Consider the following 15853-nt stretch of genomic DNA (forward strand, 5'->3'; position numbering starts at 1 on the left):
ACCGCCTCAAAGTCACACCGTGACAGTATCCATGGGCTGCTAGGAGAGATGTGTCCGCAGCCACACTAATGATTTGGTTTGACACCATCATGCCTTCATTAACAACCTCCTGAAAGTCCTCAAGTTTATCCCTCGGGAGGAGTTCAATAAACTGCTGGAGAGACTCCCACAAGGAGCGGTCATAGTGCCCTAAGAGGGCAGTCGAACTTGCTGCCTTCATGGAAGTGGATGCTGTACTGCAGACCTTCCTCCCCGCTGAGTCCAGCCTTCTGCTCTCTTTGTCCGATGGCACCATAGACGATGGAGCCGTAGAGTGCTGTTTAGTTGCCGCTGCCACTATGACCGAGTCCGGAGGAGGATCTGTCCGCAGAAATGCGGGATCTGAGTCCGGGGGCCTGTATTTCTTCTGAAGTAGAGATGGAGCTGACTTTGCAGAGGCAGGCGTCAAGAAAAGTTCCATAGCCGGTTCCTCCAAACCAGGCACTAAAGGAAGCAGGGGAATGAGAGCTGCTTCCGCTGCAGCGTTTCGAAGATCACAGAAGTGGAAGGGGTAGGCGCAGTCAGCGCAATCCCCAGCTTAGCCACGCTCCTCAGCAGAACATCATGGAAGATAGTGATGTCATCAACTGGAGATACAGAGACACAAACGGGCGTTGGGTGAACCAACTACCCTGAGGGTAAGAGAGGTAACCGGAGTATATCCTCCCAGAAAAGTACAACACGAAAAAATACTCCAGTGGACCACAGATTGGTCGATTGAGTGAGGTTTAGGAAATTGTACCTGTGGTCTAAAGGTAGAAAAGTAGGAGCTATTCAGATGGTTAAACTATAAGGTTGTATATAACGCAACCGTGTGTGTTAGGGAAATAAACTCCTAATATAGGGGCATATGTTGCAGTGTATATGCGTGATCTGTTAGAGTGTGAGGGGCAGATGCAGTCACGCATACTTTGCTGATAAAATGCTGGTTAACTAAGGTCAAGGATTTGAATCATATTGCTGGGTACCAAGGTCATTGTTTTATGAGTTGAGGGGTCACTGTATTAATGGATTATTGTCCCATAGGGAAGCCGCAGGTGTTGATGAAGCAGCAGGAGGTGCAGGTGTACAAGAACGAAATGGTGAACTTAACATGCGAGGCCTTCGGACACCCAGTACCGGTCATCACGTGGGACACAGAAGGCTCTGTGGTACTTACACCATCTTCATCACCCTTTTTTTGACTCCCTTCGCATCACACACACATCTCCTTTCAGAGTTAATTTCCACCTACACCACAATAGTGTTTTCATTTGTCTTGTCATGCTTCTAATCTGTTCTCCGTATGAAATTCTGTATCTGTCCTTTATATTTCTCATTTCTCGATTACTCTCAATATAACTCTTATCCATTCTTCTGTTTCCCTGGCTGTCTTTTTAAAGCCCCTTCTCTCTTCCTCTCTCTAGCCACTTTCTTCCATTGTCTCACACACCAACAATGGCATCTATTCTTTCCTATTCGTGTGCATGGTCCTCTGCCCTCTGATTTATCGTTTTGCCTTCTTTGCTCACTTCTCTCTACTCACTTTACTCTCTTTTTCTCACTCTGCTATCCCGTCCCCCATCACCCTCTCTCCTTTTTAGATCTTGCTAAAAAGCACAGCTTTCTAATAGAGCTTAGGTCACTACGCTTATGGAAACATTCATACAATGTCTTCAAACAGTAAACATTTCTCGCCTCGTGATATTTGCTCTTTGTTGTATCATTCAAACTTTTTGGAGTGCTTCCTTTGCAGTGCAAGAGAGAATATTTTACATCTTAAAAGTACAACCAGTCATCACAGTTTGATCGCATTCAGTCCTTTATCTCACTCATTTATTCTGAAGAGAAAGCAGGTTTTCTTTTTTACATTTTTCACTGGAGTATGCATTGTATAATACATTTTACAGGACTTGAGTGTGAGCTTGATTGGATTTATTTTTTGCTGATTGGAATGGCCATATTGAAAAATAGCAGCCTGAAGTCTTGCAGATCAGTCACAAAAGCTGCAATTTTCTAGGAGTTCAGGCAGAGATCTTGGGGTCATGCTATTCTGATCGCAAACACAAAAGTGACTGCAGAATAAATGTTACAACTCCTGGACTTTAATTCAGTGATGTATGTCCATTCTGGTCACGTGCGTCACAGCACATATTACTCTAATTGTAAAGGCAGTGAGAGGACCCAAGTTTAGAGCAAAGCTGTGCATGGACATGGAGGAGTTACTGCAAAGCAGTTTTGGTAAAACCTTGTCCAAAGCAGTCCTTTCAAGTATTTTAAGCAACCTGTGGTTAAACAATGCCATTCTCCAAAAGTAGTATCTTCAGGAGCATTTAATACATTTGCTGGTGGTCATTTATTGAGTTCCCTACCATCCCCAACAACCTGGGAATACATCGGCCTTGACATTATCAGTGAGGGCAAACCGATATGTTCTCTTCACAGCATCTACCACCCACCCAGGGACAACTTCACCTTTTCCCAACAAATCATGGATATGATCTCAAACAATTCTGGACGGCAGCTCACCCAAATATACCTTGGTGACTTCAACCTCCACTGGAATGATGGCAAGGACGCAGTGGTAAATAGTCTTAAAAACTTCCTCGATGCCCTCAACCTCACCCAAATATGTAACAGCCCGACCCACGAGAAAGGTTCTATCCTCGACCTGGTCATCTCCAAAGAGGAATCTATCCAACTCGACTCCATCCAACCCTGTGACTGGTCAGATCATCATACTGTCACATTCTTCATCAATGAAAAAGCTAAAGTTAACCCGGCTCAAGGATCCAAGCCAAAAGTCTGGAAAAGAGACATGAAAAAACTCAACCCAGGCTCTCTGCCCCCTAACAGGTGCAATCTCCTACTGCCACCGACAGGCGATACGAACGTTCAAACACTGACTGACCAGTATCTCAACGCTATGACCTCTATAATTAATGAGGCTGCACCTTTGCAGCTAAAAAGAGCCTCTACTAAAATCTCCAATCCATGGTACGACGGGAGACTCAATGAAGATAGACGAGACATGCGAATGGCAGAGCGTACCTGGAGATCAGCTCCCTTGGCAATGCACCTAAAAGACCTGAAGAAAAAGAGAAACGCCTACTTCAGGAAAATAAAACGCTCAAAATCAGACTTCTTCAGCCTCCAGCTCGACCAAGCAAAAAACCGTCCGAGAAAACTGTTTGAGCTAATCAGATCACAATCCAAGGATCAACCCCAACCACTCATCACTGCGCGTGAGGCGCCATCCTGTGAAGACTTCGCTGCTTTCTTTTCCCAAAAAACTGACAACATAAAGAGCGATCTCCTCATTGACGCAAGCCTCTACTCCAAACCACAGTGCCTAGCAGCCACTGAACCAAAAAACAATGCCACATGGTCAACCTTTGGCACATACTCAGAAGAAGAAATTTGCAAACTGCTCAGCACCCTGAAACCATCCAATCACCTCCCGGACCCCCTTCCTGCTGCAGTAGTAAAAGACTTTACCCCCTTGCTTATCCCTCTCTGGACTAAAATTATCAACAGCTCTCTCCAACAGGGAAGCATACCTGACTCACTAAAAGTTGGTCAGGTCACACCTCTCCTAAAGAAACCTACAGCCGACCCCTCTGATCTCAACAATTACTGTCCCATTACCAATATTCCCACCCTCGCCAAACTGCTGGAAAAATGCGCACAACTACAATTGGCTAAACACATTGAACAATTTGATCTCCCCGCACCAGTCAGGCTTCCGAGCAGGGCACAGTACAGAAACGGCTATGACTCACATAATTGACGACGCACTTCAAATGCTAGACCGGAACGAGACCTGCCTCCTCATCCTCCTTGATCTCACTTCAGCATTTAATACAGTTAAACATGAGAATCTACTAGAGCTTCTAAACACAAGAATGGGCTTATCTGGAACTGTTCTCAAGTGGTTCACCTCCTTTCTTCACAACAGGTCGCAGAAATTCAAGAGCAACAACAGGATGTCCTCGCCAATACCCGTAACGCTAGGTGTCCCCCAAGGATCCTCTCTATCCCCAACTCTATTCAACCTAGTCATGGAACCGCTCACCACCTTGCTACAAGCATCCAATGTACACTTTCACATGTACGCAGATGACACCAAACTCTATCTCAAATTACAGTCCCCCAAGGACATCTTGCTCCTGAACTCAACGATCAGATGCACCCAATCCTGGCTGGCCGATAATCATCTCAAACTCAATGCCCTGAAAACAGAATTCCTTCTGATCTCACCTCCAGCGAAGGCCTCCACCACTCAAATTTGGCTTAAAGACCTAACTGCACTCAATGTCCAACCCACCATCGTGGACTCAGCAAAATCCCTAGGCATAACACTCAACACCAATCTGAACATGCAGCAACATATCAGCAAGGCAACAAAGGGAGCAAACTTCCAGATCAACACTCTGAGGAAACTTAAACCCTTCCTCCCAGCCAAAGACTTCCAAACCGCAGTACAAGCACTAGTCATCCCTCGAATTGAATACGGCAGCATCGCCTTCTGTGGACTCCCCCTAACTACAACCGCACCCCTAAGAGCTTCTCTAAACGCTGCAGCGAGACTCATCACTGGGTCAAAAAAACACTCCCATATTACCCCGGACTTGAAATCCCTGAACTGGCTGCCATTTGAAGCTAGAATACATCTGAAAATCGCCTGCCTGACACACAAGGCGGTACATCTAAACTCACCCAGTTACCTCGCTCAGAAACTGACAATCTCTGGAGGAGCTAGAAACACCAGAGGCACAAACAATCTCCTGTTGAAACCTCGAAGATTCCGGAAGGAAAAAACATATAAGCGCTCCTTCTCGGGAATGGCGCCTAGGATCTGGAACTCTCTCCCGCCCGAAACCAGGCTTATCTCTTCCACCACACTCTTTAAAAATGAAGTAAAAGCTATCCTCATGGCTAAATACACCTGAACTACTATCTTGATCACTGTTAATACTCTGCACCGATCTATACTACATGTTTGACCCTTTTGATTATTTGTATTAACTGTTCTATTACTCACATGTTTGGCTTTGAAGCCACCCATTTGTACTACTTAGTACTCATGTTGGGCTTAGTTGCCACATACTTGTACTAATTGACCTATTGATTTATCTGTTTAACCATGCCCATGTACTTCTCTTTGTAAAGAGCTCTGATATCTGCAAGGATCTTGTCCGCGCTATATAAAACTTTCAAAATAAAAATAAAAAATAAAATTGAGTACATACGTTTTGTAAAGTTAGCCATATTCCTTGAGGTATGTTCTTTTGATTATGGTAGATTTAACACACAAATTACACATCATTTGATTTGGCAAGACAAAGCAAACAGGTCTGACTTCTCACTAAATCATGTAACCCTAGGCATGAAGAAACGCTATTTACTTGCCTGGACACATTGAAAGTGGACCTGTGTCCTTAGCCAATGCTTGTTCTCTGTTATCTGTATCCTCTCATGTTTTCAATGCCCTTCATCTCGCATATCTATTTTTCTGCTTCCCCTCTCTGACGACAGGTACACAGCCAGGAGTCTGACCGCGTGTCCAGCCAGCTCAGTGTGCTGGCCACGACTGAGCTGCTTGAGTCCGGTGTGACCTGCAACGCTTCCAACAGCCTGGGTAGCAGCAGCCAGACCCTCCGCCTGGAATCAAGTAAGCAGGCTGTCATATGAAGAGTAAAAATACAAATTTGAGATTAGGAGAGACTAGGGACACCCACCTATCATGCTAAGCTGCAGCCTCGCCCCTTTAAATATATTTAAAGATATCATTCTTACACAATAGGCCCCTCCTGTGCAGACCGTAAGTGTAGTGGAAAAGGGACAGCACACAAGCAAACCACAAAGGTACTATTAAAAGGACAGGATGATTGCTGACCCCATGATCAGAGTAAAGGGAGATTGCACACTCTGCGTATCTCCAAGATCAAGTTAACACCACCCTCTGCTGAAGGTTAGTGTCAAAGGAAGAGGTTCTTCTGTTTTAAATGCACAGCTGTTCAGTATTAAAGGGAACATCCATTTGTGACTCCAAGGTCATTGTTAGAAGGCCACCACCTTCCTCCAAGCCTGCAGTCAATATTAAAGGAAAACCACCGTTTTGGGACCACAAGGTTATGTTGTCCGTATTATGAGGCATCTTACTCTGTCTCTCAAGTTAGTTACTGAATGGCTCATTGATGGCCTTCACCTCTAGCTCTCTGGTTCCAATCTAAATTAAGGCAGTAAAAGACAGCAGTGTCGGAGAAACAGCAAATACCAGAGCATGCTTGTTAAAGAGCTGGACCCATTAGATGTTTCAAGTTCAGATGTCACTGTTTTAATTGACTCCTAGCATGAAGTGCCAGAGAAGAGCCCATTTAGTCTGCCCATTCCCTTACCTGTACATCTTACTGCGTCTCCATTTTTACTATAATTATTTGAGGAGAATTGGTACCTTCAGGCCTGTTCATTGTTCTGGAATGCCCCAAAAGCTTCTGAGAGAGAGCATCTTCTTAGCCTTTCAAACTCAATTGATGCCACATTGCAGTTATTTGGGAGGACTTTGGTTCAGAGGAATAAAAAAGGCACAACAGATGTTCTCTGATAGATTCTAGAGCTCTCTCAAGGTGTAGGGCTTCTTTTCAAGAGTTCTGTCTGGTAACCATGTTTCTTTCTTTCCTGCCTCGGCCTCTTCTGGCTGTAACGTAAGTGGGCAGCCCACCAAAACTATGCCATGTAGACGTGACAGTGATTGTCTGTGCTAGTCTCTCATATTCCTCTTGTGATTGTTAGCATGCAAGTGAGTGGCTGGTGTGTGTATGGAGATCAGTTGCACGCTTTGTGGTAGTATCAAAAGTGTCAAAAACGAAGTGTGTACACAAAGTCTAGCATGAAAGCACTGCTTTGCGGATCCTTGAAATTACATGAGGGTGTATTATCTGCAGGCAAACTAGCCCATCTGCTACTTGCCAGTGGGCCTTCAAACACTCTCCCATCACTCCTTCCGAAACAGTTATTACTTACCTTGTACAGTGGTAAGATGAGTCTCCCATAAATCACGCTTAGATCCTCCAACCGGCTACTTCTAACGGTTCCCGAGGTTCAAACTGTTAGAAATGGAGACAGGGCCTTTAGTAAAACCGCTTCGAGGCCTGGAATGCCCTCCTCCCTCTATGTCTGAGGACAGAACCCAATCATATGAGATTTCGCAAAAAACTGAAAACTTGGCTCTACTAACTACCTGCCCTCTTTTTCCTCTGCCTAGTGGACCTGCCAGCGCTCTGAGACCTTAGGGTGATTTATGCGATTTATAAATTGCAATTTACATTTACATTTACTGCATGCATTACAGCTAAGGGATTGAGACATTGCTTTGAATTGTGGCCAGGGTCAGGTGAGGTAAAAGTCTCTTAACCATATTACTGCACTGGAGGCCAAGGTCATCCTGTGCATACCTCATTCACTTCTCTACCCAATTCCCTGAATCATCTTCTCTCCCAGATGTACAGCTGCATAGGTCTCGCATGGCTAGTATGTTCCCCTTGGTCGCTACCTTCTTGTTTTGTCACCTCTCTATTTTGTGGCTGTTTCACATTTGAATCCGACTGGGTAGTTGTACATGTGGTTACTGCTAATGACCTTCTCTTATCTGGGTATCTAAGCTGGGCAGCTGGTGGCTCTTGACCCTTTGCATAGGTATTCTCTGATTAAGGAAGGATATGCCTCATATTAGGTGCCTCATCCTGCCCAGGTGCTGCATTTTACTCGTGAAGGCAAGTGGTTGGAATTACATTCTCCAGGTTAGAAAGGAATTGATAGTTTCTTTGTAAGAACAATGGCACTGGTTCTTAGAAGGTTTTGAGGACTGTGCTGCTTTCGGAAGGTTTCATGATAAGCAGTTGTCATGTTGACTCATGTCTCTCGTTCTCTTATGATGTGTTGGACTGGGAAGACGAGCCCTCGTTAATGGCCTCCAGTGGAATGTAGGACCACTACATATGAGGTTTTTGGGTTACGCTAAATTCGGTCATGGGGGTTTACGTCTTTGTGTGGCATCTCTGCCACATACATTGCTTTCTAGTGAGGTGATGGCTTTCTGGGTTCATTCTGGTTTAAAATACAAAATAGTCTTCAAAGCTTTAAGGTAGGAATCAAAGCCTAGATGTTCTCCTACCTCTAAACATGGTAGAAAGTGTAGTTGTCTCTTTTCTGCAGAGCAAAGTGCAGTCTTTTGAGCACACTTCAGAGCTGGGCAGAGAGTTTCATCTCTTTTCAACCAATACAATCATAACCCAAGCAAATAAGGGAGTGGAGCGTCAAAGAAGCTTCTCACCAGTTCCTTATAGACTAGGCAATGCTTAACAGGAGCATCAGTTGGAGGTCCACGGAGCCCCTGGAAAGGTCTTTAACACAGTGATGGACTTTTTGGTAGCAGTGGTCTTAATCATTGAGGCTTGTCTCTGATGACAAAAAGGTTTCTGATGCAGCAGTGATTTTCGACACTGCAATGATTTTTGAACAAGTTATTGTCTTCACAACAGCAGTGATCGATGGTGTAACAATGGTCTTTGTTGAAGTAACATCCTGGCTCAGTAATGGCCTTTGACACAACAGTAGTTGTGAATGCAATATTTGTCTTTATGGTTCTAATGGCTTTTGATTCTAGAAAAAAACACTTTTTGGAAATTCATTTGTGTTATTAGGTTCAAGTCATTTACAATTTAATTCTTAGATCCTTAGTTCCCCATTGGCCATTTTCACCCATATCTGTCTATATGTTCCCCATGAGTTGCAAAGTAAGACCTAATAGTTTCTTTTGCTCATTAAAAGCAGAACAGTATTGCCTGCTGGAGACAGTACTTTAAATTAATTCTCACCATGCACAGAAACTATAATAAGGTCATTCCCCCTAAGAGAAGCTGAAGAAGGCTTTAGCAAAAGATCAAATATGATTGAGGAAAAAGGTCAGCCTTGAAGAGTTCCACGTTTCAAGTTAAATATATCTGTAATTATAATAGCAAATACATAAGCAGTCACATTTCTACACCTGAGAACATGGAATATTTATGCATATGCTCCCCAAACACCCCAAAAGAGCAAAAGGTTTGAAATTTGGTAAAGTCATCTTGTGCTTTGTTTACAGGATATTTTTAGATTGTGTCCTTGACACACTCATGAAAGTTCTAGCCAGCATGTATTTTGTCGCTGGTCAGATTTCCCTTCGGGTTCCTTAGCGCTGGAATGAATAAATAGAATACTGAAACAACAAAATGAAACCACTAATGTGGACCACCACCAATGTTACATTAATTAAGAAAAGAGAGAAACAAGGCATCAAATGGAGAGGAACTGAAAGCAATACTCTTTTTCGGTCTCGATGGTGATGCAGCGCTTAAGCACTGTCGCCAGTGAGATCTTTTGTTACTGACTTGATTCCCAAGTGGTAGAGACCGGTGCACGAGCCGATTGGGGTCTGTGTACATGCTTCTGAGACGCGCTTACATATAAACGGCGAACACACAGCCACCCCCCCCTGCTTTCGCTTTGTTTTACTTAGGCCGGCCGCGCACACAGACACACGCGCGCGCACAGACACACACACACGCGCGCGCACAGACACACACACACGCGCACACACAGACACACACACGCGCACACACACAGACACACGCGCGCACACACCGGCACACACGCGCACCCCACCCCCTACAACTAAGCCCCACTCACAGCATAGGCAGCCTCAGCCGCCACTCCTGACTTCTGCAGCCACCGTGGGGCTCTCCCTCAGGCATGGGAGCCCAGCGTCACCACTGCTCCTCTGGGCCAGCCACTCCGTGGGCGCGGGCTTCTTGCAGAAGACGGAAGTCCCGCCCTACGACAGGCGTGTCGCTCCCGAACTTCCGGTTTCGGGATGTGCACGCTCACGGCTTGTTTTTAAACTGTGGGTCATAGCACCACAATATGTGCCCAGAGGTATGCTGATTTGCAAGGATATAAGGAGCTGCTTAATGATCTAAAATATTTACAAGGGTTGTTTAATCACAAACAATACAGCACTTTACAAACTGGACTGGGACATTACTCTGCACATTCTGATGGTCACTGACCTCCTTTTACGTGTCTGTGAAATCAACATCCCAGCGTAATAACACGTGTGACAGTTCACAGTAATTAAATGCACAATCGCTTTAGCAGGAAAGACTGTGCATTTGGAGAGCCAGGCACCTAATTTTCATGCGACATTGCACAAGCTCCTCTTCCTGTTTTGTTCATTCGTAAGGAAGCTGCTCATTTGCCTTGGGGGCTTATCTAGTTCATAAAAACAAAGGAACTAATAAGGCCGCCTAGCTATTATGAATTAATTTAATATGTGTACGCAGTGCTGCGCTATGGTAGTGGGTGGGGCCGCCTGGCTTTTAGGGTGCGGTTTGTGTACCCCTAGGCTCTAGTAAGCTTTGAGTCTGCATCCCTGTTTCCACCTTCAGTGGGACGCAGTGAGCGGTGACGTCGGTAGGTCGAGGTGTGGTCTCGAGTGGGCCGCGCCTCGCGCAGCCCTGCCGAAGAGCATAAGTGCAATACTGAAAGAGGAGGGGATGCGCGTGCCTATCTTGCGCCCCGCACGTCCTAGTATGAGAGGCGGTGGGGTTTGCGCATTCCTTTCAAGACAGGGAATTGCCACCCGAGGCGGGGCAGGAACCAACCTCTCCGCTTTAGACACGTTGTGGCTGGGCTACTAACGCTTGGCATAATGGCATTGTGTATTCACTGTTGTGGCTTCTCTAGAGCTTAAGGGAGTTCTACACCTAACACATTGATTTATATATCGCAGAAGACCGCGCAGCAGCACATCTTGCGATAAAATATTGATTTACAGTCAGTACACTTAAATTGGAAGCAATAGAAGCAGGTGGAGTTTGGAGGCCTAAAAAGATGGACAATAATCACTTTTACCTGAAAACGAAGTTGTTTCATTTTAGTAAAGCTGGGATAGGCTTGCATGGACATGTGCATCATTGTCTCGACAGAGTGCTGCTGTTATTTCCAACTCACATGGATGGAGCCTTGTCCCTGTGCATTGTTGAAGTGATTGTCAAATTATTAAGTACCTTGGACAAGGTTGTACAGTGCTGATGGGTCTGGGTGTCAGACTCGAATAATGCAAGTTGTATTTTTCCCACACCACAAACATCACAAGCAGATAGGACAGGTCGTCAGTGACCCGAACAATGCCTATTTTCCAGACTTCACACAAACAAAAATAGATTTATATGGACAAGTGTTCCTTTGACTCGCATGTACCAATCCTGCTTGGGCTGTGGTATAAAGTCGATTTTTGTTGTTAGGACATTGGCCCATTCAGTTCCTTTTTTTTTCTTTTGCTTCCATCCTCCTTGGGGTGAGACTGCCTGTTTTGTTTAGGTCAATTTGCCCTGTAGGGGCACGGGCGGTTGCAAACTCACAAAGCACCTGGGAATAAGTTTCTGTATCTGGGGGGAGCTGCCCTTGGGGTAAAGGTTGGTTTCATTTTAGGGTGCCAATATTTTGCCTTCACTTTGTGCCCCCATGGATGTAGATCAGCCATTTTTGACTCCTACATAATTACACTGCGCTCAACGCAACATACACTCCAAATACCACTCAGTGCCACATAATTACACGCCACATAATTATACTGCACTCAATGCAACATACACTCCAAATACCATTCAGTGCCACATAAGTATATGCTACATATTTACACTGCGATCAACGCAACATACACTCAAAATATCACTCAGTGCCACATAATTACACAGCACATAATTACACTGCAGTCAATGCAACATACATTCCAAATACCACTTAGTGCCACATAGTTACACGCCACATAATTACACTCTATCTATCGCATCACTCAGCACCACCACAGCATTGCTCAGGGGCACCACAACATCACTATGCGCTGCCACAGCATCAGTCAGTACAACCATTCAACAACAACTGGTTCAAATATGTTCTCTCAATGTTTCAAGCTTTATTACAAATGTCACAAAAAGATATTAATATTTCACTTCTTTTCTTGGATTTTCGTCACAATAAAATACACTGAACATAATCTTCACAAAAGTTATTTACAAAAGTTTAAGCTATTGCAATTATAAATTACAACTTATTTAAGTGTTAATTATTACAAAACATTAAAAGCACTTGCTATTTGTAATATCAATACATCTAAGTCACGTAAATACAAAACATATTGCATTACAAATGCTATAGGTGTCACATTTGCAAAAGTTAAAAGTATTGGCATTGTAAATGACAAAGCTATTAATTTCGCTATTTTCAAAACCAACACATAAATCAAAAAATTGTCATTTACAATACCAATAGCTCAAACTTTCCTAATGCGACACCTATTGCATTGCAAATGCTTGTTTTAATGTATCGATGTATAAGAGATACAAAAAACAAAATCCCATAAACATCAAAGTTCTTATACATAGATCCACTTATTGTCACACACCAGAAATGTCAACACCCAAATCTGTAGCGAAAAATTGTACCTAAAAAAGAAAGCCCTAGTGAAGGTGCTAAGCTGTTAAAGAGACATGCTTTCGATGTGTACACAAAAGCTCACCTGTCCTACTAGCAATCTCCAGCCAACAAATCTTCAGAGGAGTCTGACAATATCTGCATCAATTAAAAAATCAACACCCACTACTGAGCAAGTGGTCAAATATAAATATATCAGCACTGCTACCATAAAGACTGAGTTCCAAGCGAATCATACTAACATCACACAACAAAAGAAGGGTTAGATTCACTGCCACCCAATGACCATCATACAAATATTAACGCACTCATTGGTCACAAATCAAATCTTCATGTTATATTCACCGTCAATAAATGTAGTGAAGTGATAAAGCAATCAAAACAAGAAAATGACAAATAATCTGCTGAAAATTATGAGCTATAACGTGTTAACTAAACACAATCTCGGGGCCACATTACCACATTAAAGATGAGCAATAAATACTCATGTTGGAAGAACTCAAATGAATATTGAGTTGAATAGTGAAGCAAGGCTAATTACTTGTTACTTGTTGTTTTCGATTATACTGGTAGTTACGGTAACCATCGTAATGCAATAACGTAAATGAATTGTGAGAACCAATATTGCATAAGATTGCAACAAAATTCTCTACAGTGCCCAAATTCGCTCATATGAAGTATCCCCACAATATGGCAAAGAAAACTCACCAATGGGAGAAAATTCCAAATACACTTATGCGTCACACAGGTACGTGTCTCGACGTTCTACATCAGTGCCATTTCCATCTAGTCAAGGTAGGTAAGCACAGTTGAATGGGGACTAAATATAGTCCCCAATCAACAAGCAGTACATGCCAGTATTTGCCATAGTGGGTATTTTATAATACCAGTATCAACAAGATTGTAAGGCGCATTATAGTCACTAACTAAAAAACAAATATGCAGGATTCAGTCATCTTGGCATGGGTCAAACTACAAATAACAGTAAGAAATTTGTTAACCAAACAGTAAAAAGTGGTCACCGCATTACTGCATATGATTCATCAAAGTCACTCCTCATCTTTTAACAAGTTAATTGAACCAAGAGTTTGAACTAATTCACACAGTATTCAGGTGAACAAAACATACTAAATCCTCATCCCCTATCTTGTAAAGGGTAAAGGGTCATAGAACAGTGAATATAAAGTTGAATCATCATCCTGTAGTCAGCCATGGAGCAGATGAACAGAAAAGTGGAAAATGAACAGAATCCATACAAATTATGAGGGAAAGTAAACATAATCTATTATATTATGGAAACAAGCTGATAAAAATTGACGTATTGTGGATATAGTATAAACTGCGTCAGCAACCATACCATGCCATAAAAGAAAATGATATATTCCAGCGTCAGCCTATGTTAAGAAAACGCTAAGGCTATTGGCCATCCCAAATTACCAAATCAAAACAACACATCAATCAAGTAATCAAACAGGATACGAAACATCCTAACCAACCAATTAAAATAGGCAAAATATCGATATAGCCGATATCAGATACTAGGATGATGTGTAACAAATTCTTTAATCACTATAACCTCTGTCAATAAGTGCCAGTGTTTATTTAGGATTATATTAAGTTTACTGGCATCAGAGCCATACAATGTAATAAGTCTGATTATCTTTGTTACCATGACGTTTGTGAGTTTTCTCTCGCAGTGTGACACTCCTATCGAGATTCTTCGCTTTCAGAATTGCAGACCTACTTAGTTGTCTATCATATCCTCTGTTAGGGAATCTCTGTTTAATGTCCTTGAAATTACTATAGAATCAGTATCCTTGCTACAGTTTCTCTTAGCCCGAAACATTTATTCAAACAGAATTGTGGTTAGTTGACTCCTGATATGTGAATTCAATGCATAAAGTCAAAGAAGGATTGTGGTGCTGTTCCTCTGGTAGGGGTTCTGAAAGTCACTTGAGGTCTGGAGTCCACTGTGTCTCACTTGGATTTACAGGGGGGGTCCATTTGTTGAAATTTAATGCCCTCACACACCGTTGCAGGTCTCATGCTTCATCATCTGGGCTGCTCCTCGTTGGGTCGGCGGTGAAATACCCAACGGGCTCACCTCAAAGAGGGGCACTTTTTCTGAGATCTTTTTTCCAACAGCCGTTTGGTGAAGTGTGGGTATGGGGCCAGAGAAAGTGTAGACATGATCGTGAGTTAAAAATGAGGCTGGGAGTACCTGGAAAAGTACTTTTATTCTGGGTGTCTCCTGCCTCAGTTAAAAGCAGTGTGACGGACACATTTTGGGGAATAATGTTCCCTGTTATTGTGTCGGTCGTGATTTATTGGACGGTCAACATGTTTCTCGCGTGTGTGTCAATCGACTCGCGATTCGTCAGGACCAATAGAAATTTACTATCTACACTGAGTTATATTCGCCTAAATTTTGCGCTGAAAAGTTCAACAGGGATGCAATAAAAACATTTCTGTAGTGTAAATGTACCTGTGATGGGCTGGAACTGCCTAAAAGTATCAAGAATCCAGACATCAAGAGTACCCGGCAGTCAACACATCAGGGTAATCCTCCCACATATGTAGAGGTGCAGTAGACCTGGGTGGCTCTGGTGACCTACCCACACTGCAGAGTCCGGAATTAAAATGCATGCCATAGTGAATTGCATGATGTGCCCGTACGAAATATCCTACTATGTAATATAAAGTCACTTATGCAAAATTCTACATCTAAAAACTGGTAATTCTCTCACAGATATGTATTTCAGAGTAAGGTGCATGTTGTACGCATTTGTATTTAAACATGCAACAAATTCTAAAAGTTCACCATCCAGTCCGGTCCAAATAATTAAAAAATCATCGACAAATCTTCTGCAATGCCCACCAATCAAATATTGACACACTCAACAGTCATGAATCAAACCTTCAAGTTATATACACCATCAATAAATAAGGTGAAGAATAGAGTAAACAAATCAAAAATTATGAGGAATAATGTATCTGATAGAGACACGTTAGTGATAGATTCCTTACCTTAGAATATCCCCAGGCGTCAGACTGGATCCGGAAAGTTTTCATCAGCAGTACCCCTGCGCGTCAGTAGGCGTTGTCATATGGCTCTGCGTACATTGTTGGCATCATAGTCGCCGAGATGACGTCGCTGGAGCTACATAAACGTGCCCACGTGCGCTGAAGTCAGTTCTTTCTTTTCCCGCGCCAGCAAGCGCAGATCCAGAGAGAGCGGTACCCCCAGTCATTTGTTTGGGACTTTTGTCTGTTTTTTGAGTCCTTACACTCCAGTTGTACA

At 43.1% G+C, this 15853-nt stretch overlaps 1 protein-coding gene across 2 annotated transcripts in view; it reads left to right on the forward strand.

Moving 5' to 3' along the window:
* The window catches only part of MCAM (melanoma cell adhesion molecule), a 281496-nt gene that overhangs the window by 211457 nt on the left and 54186 nt on the right, over positions 1 to 15853 (forward strand). For both annotated transcript variants that reach the window (XM_086956758.1, XM_086956759.1), the window contains exons 11-12: positions 1066 to 1190; positions 5557 to 5692. In XM_086956758.1, coding sequence (XP_086812884.1) covers positions 1066 to 1190; positions 5557 to 5692 — 261 coding nt within the window. The remainder of the gene's footprint in view (positions 1 to 1065; positions 1191 to 5556; positions 5693 to 15853) is intronic.

The sequence above is a fragment of the Lissotriton vulgaris genome, chromosome 2_1, assembly GCF_964263255.1.
Source record: "Lissotriton vulgaris chromosome 2_1, aLisVul1.2, whole genome shotgun sequence".
NCBI lineage: Eukaryota > Metazoa > Chordata > Amphibia > Caudata > Salamandridae > Lissotriton > Lissotriton vulgaris.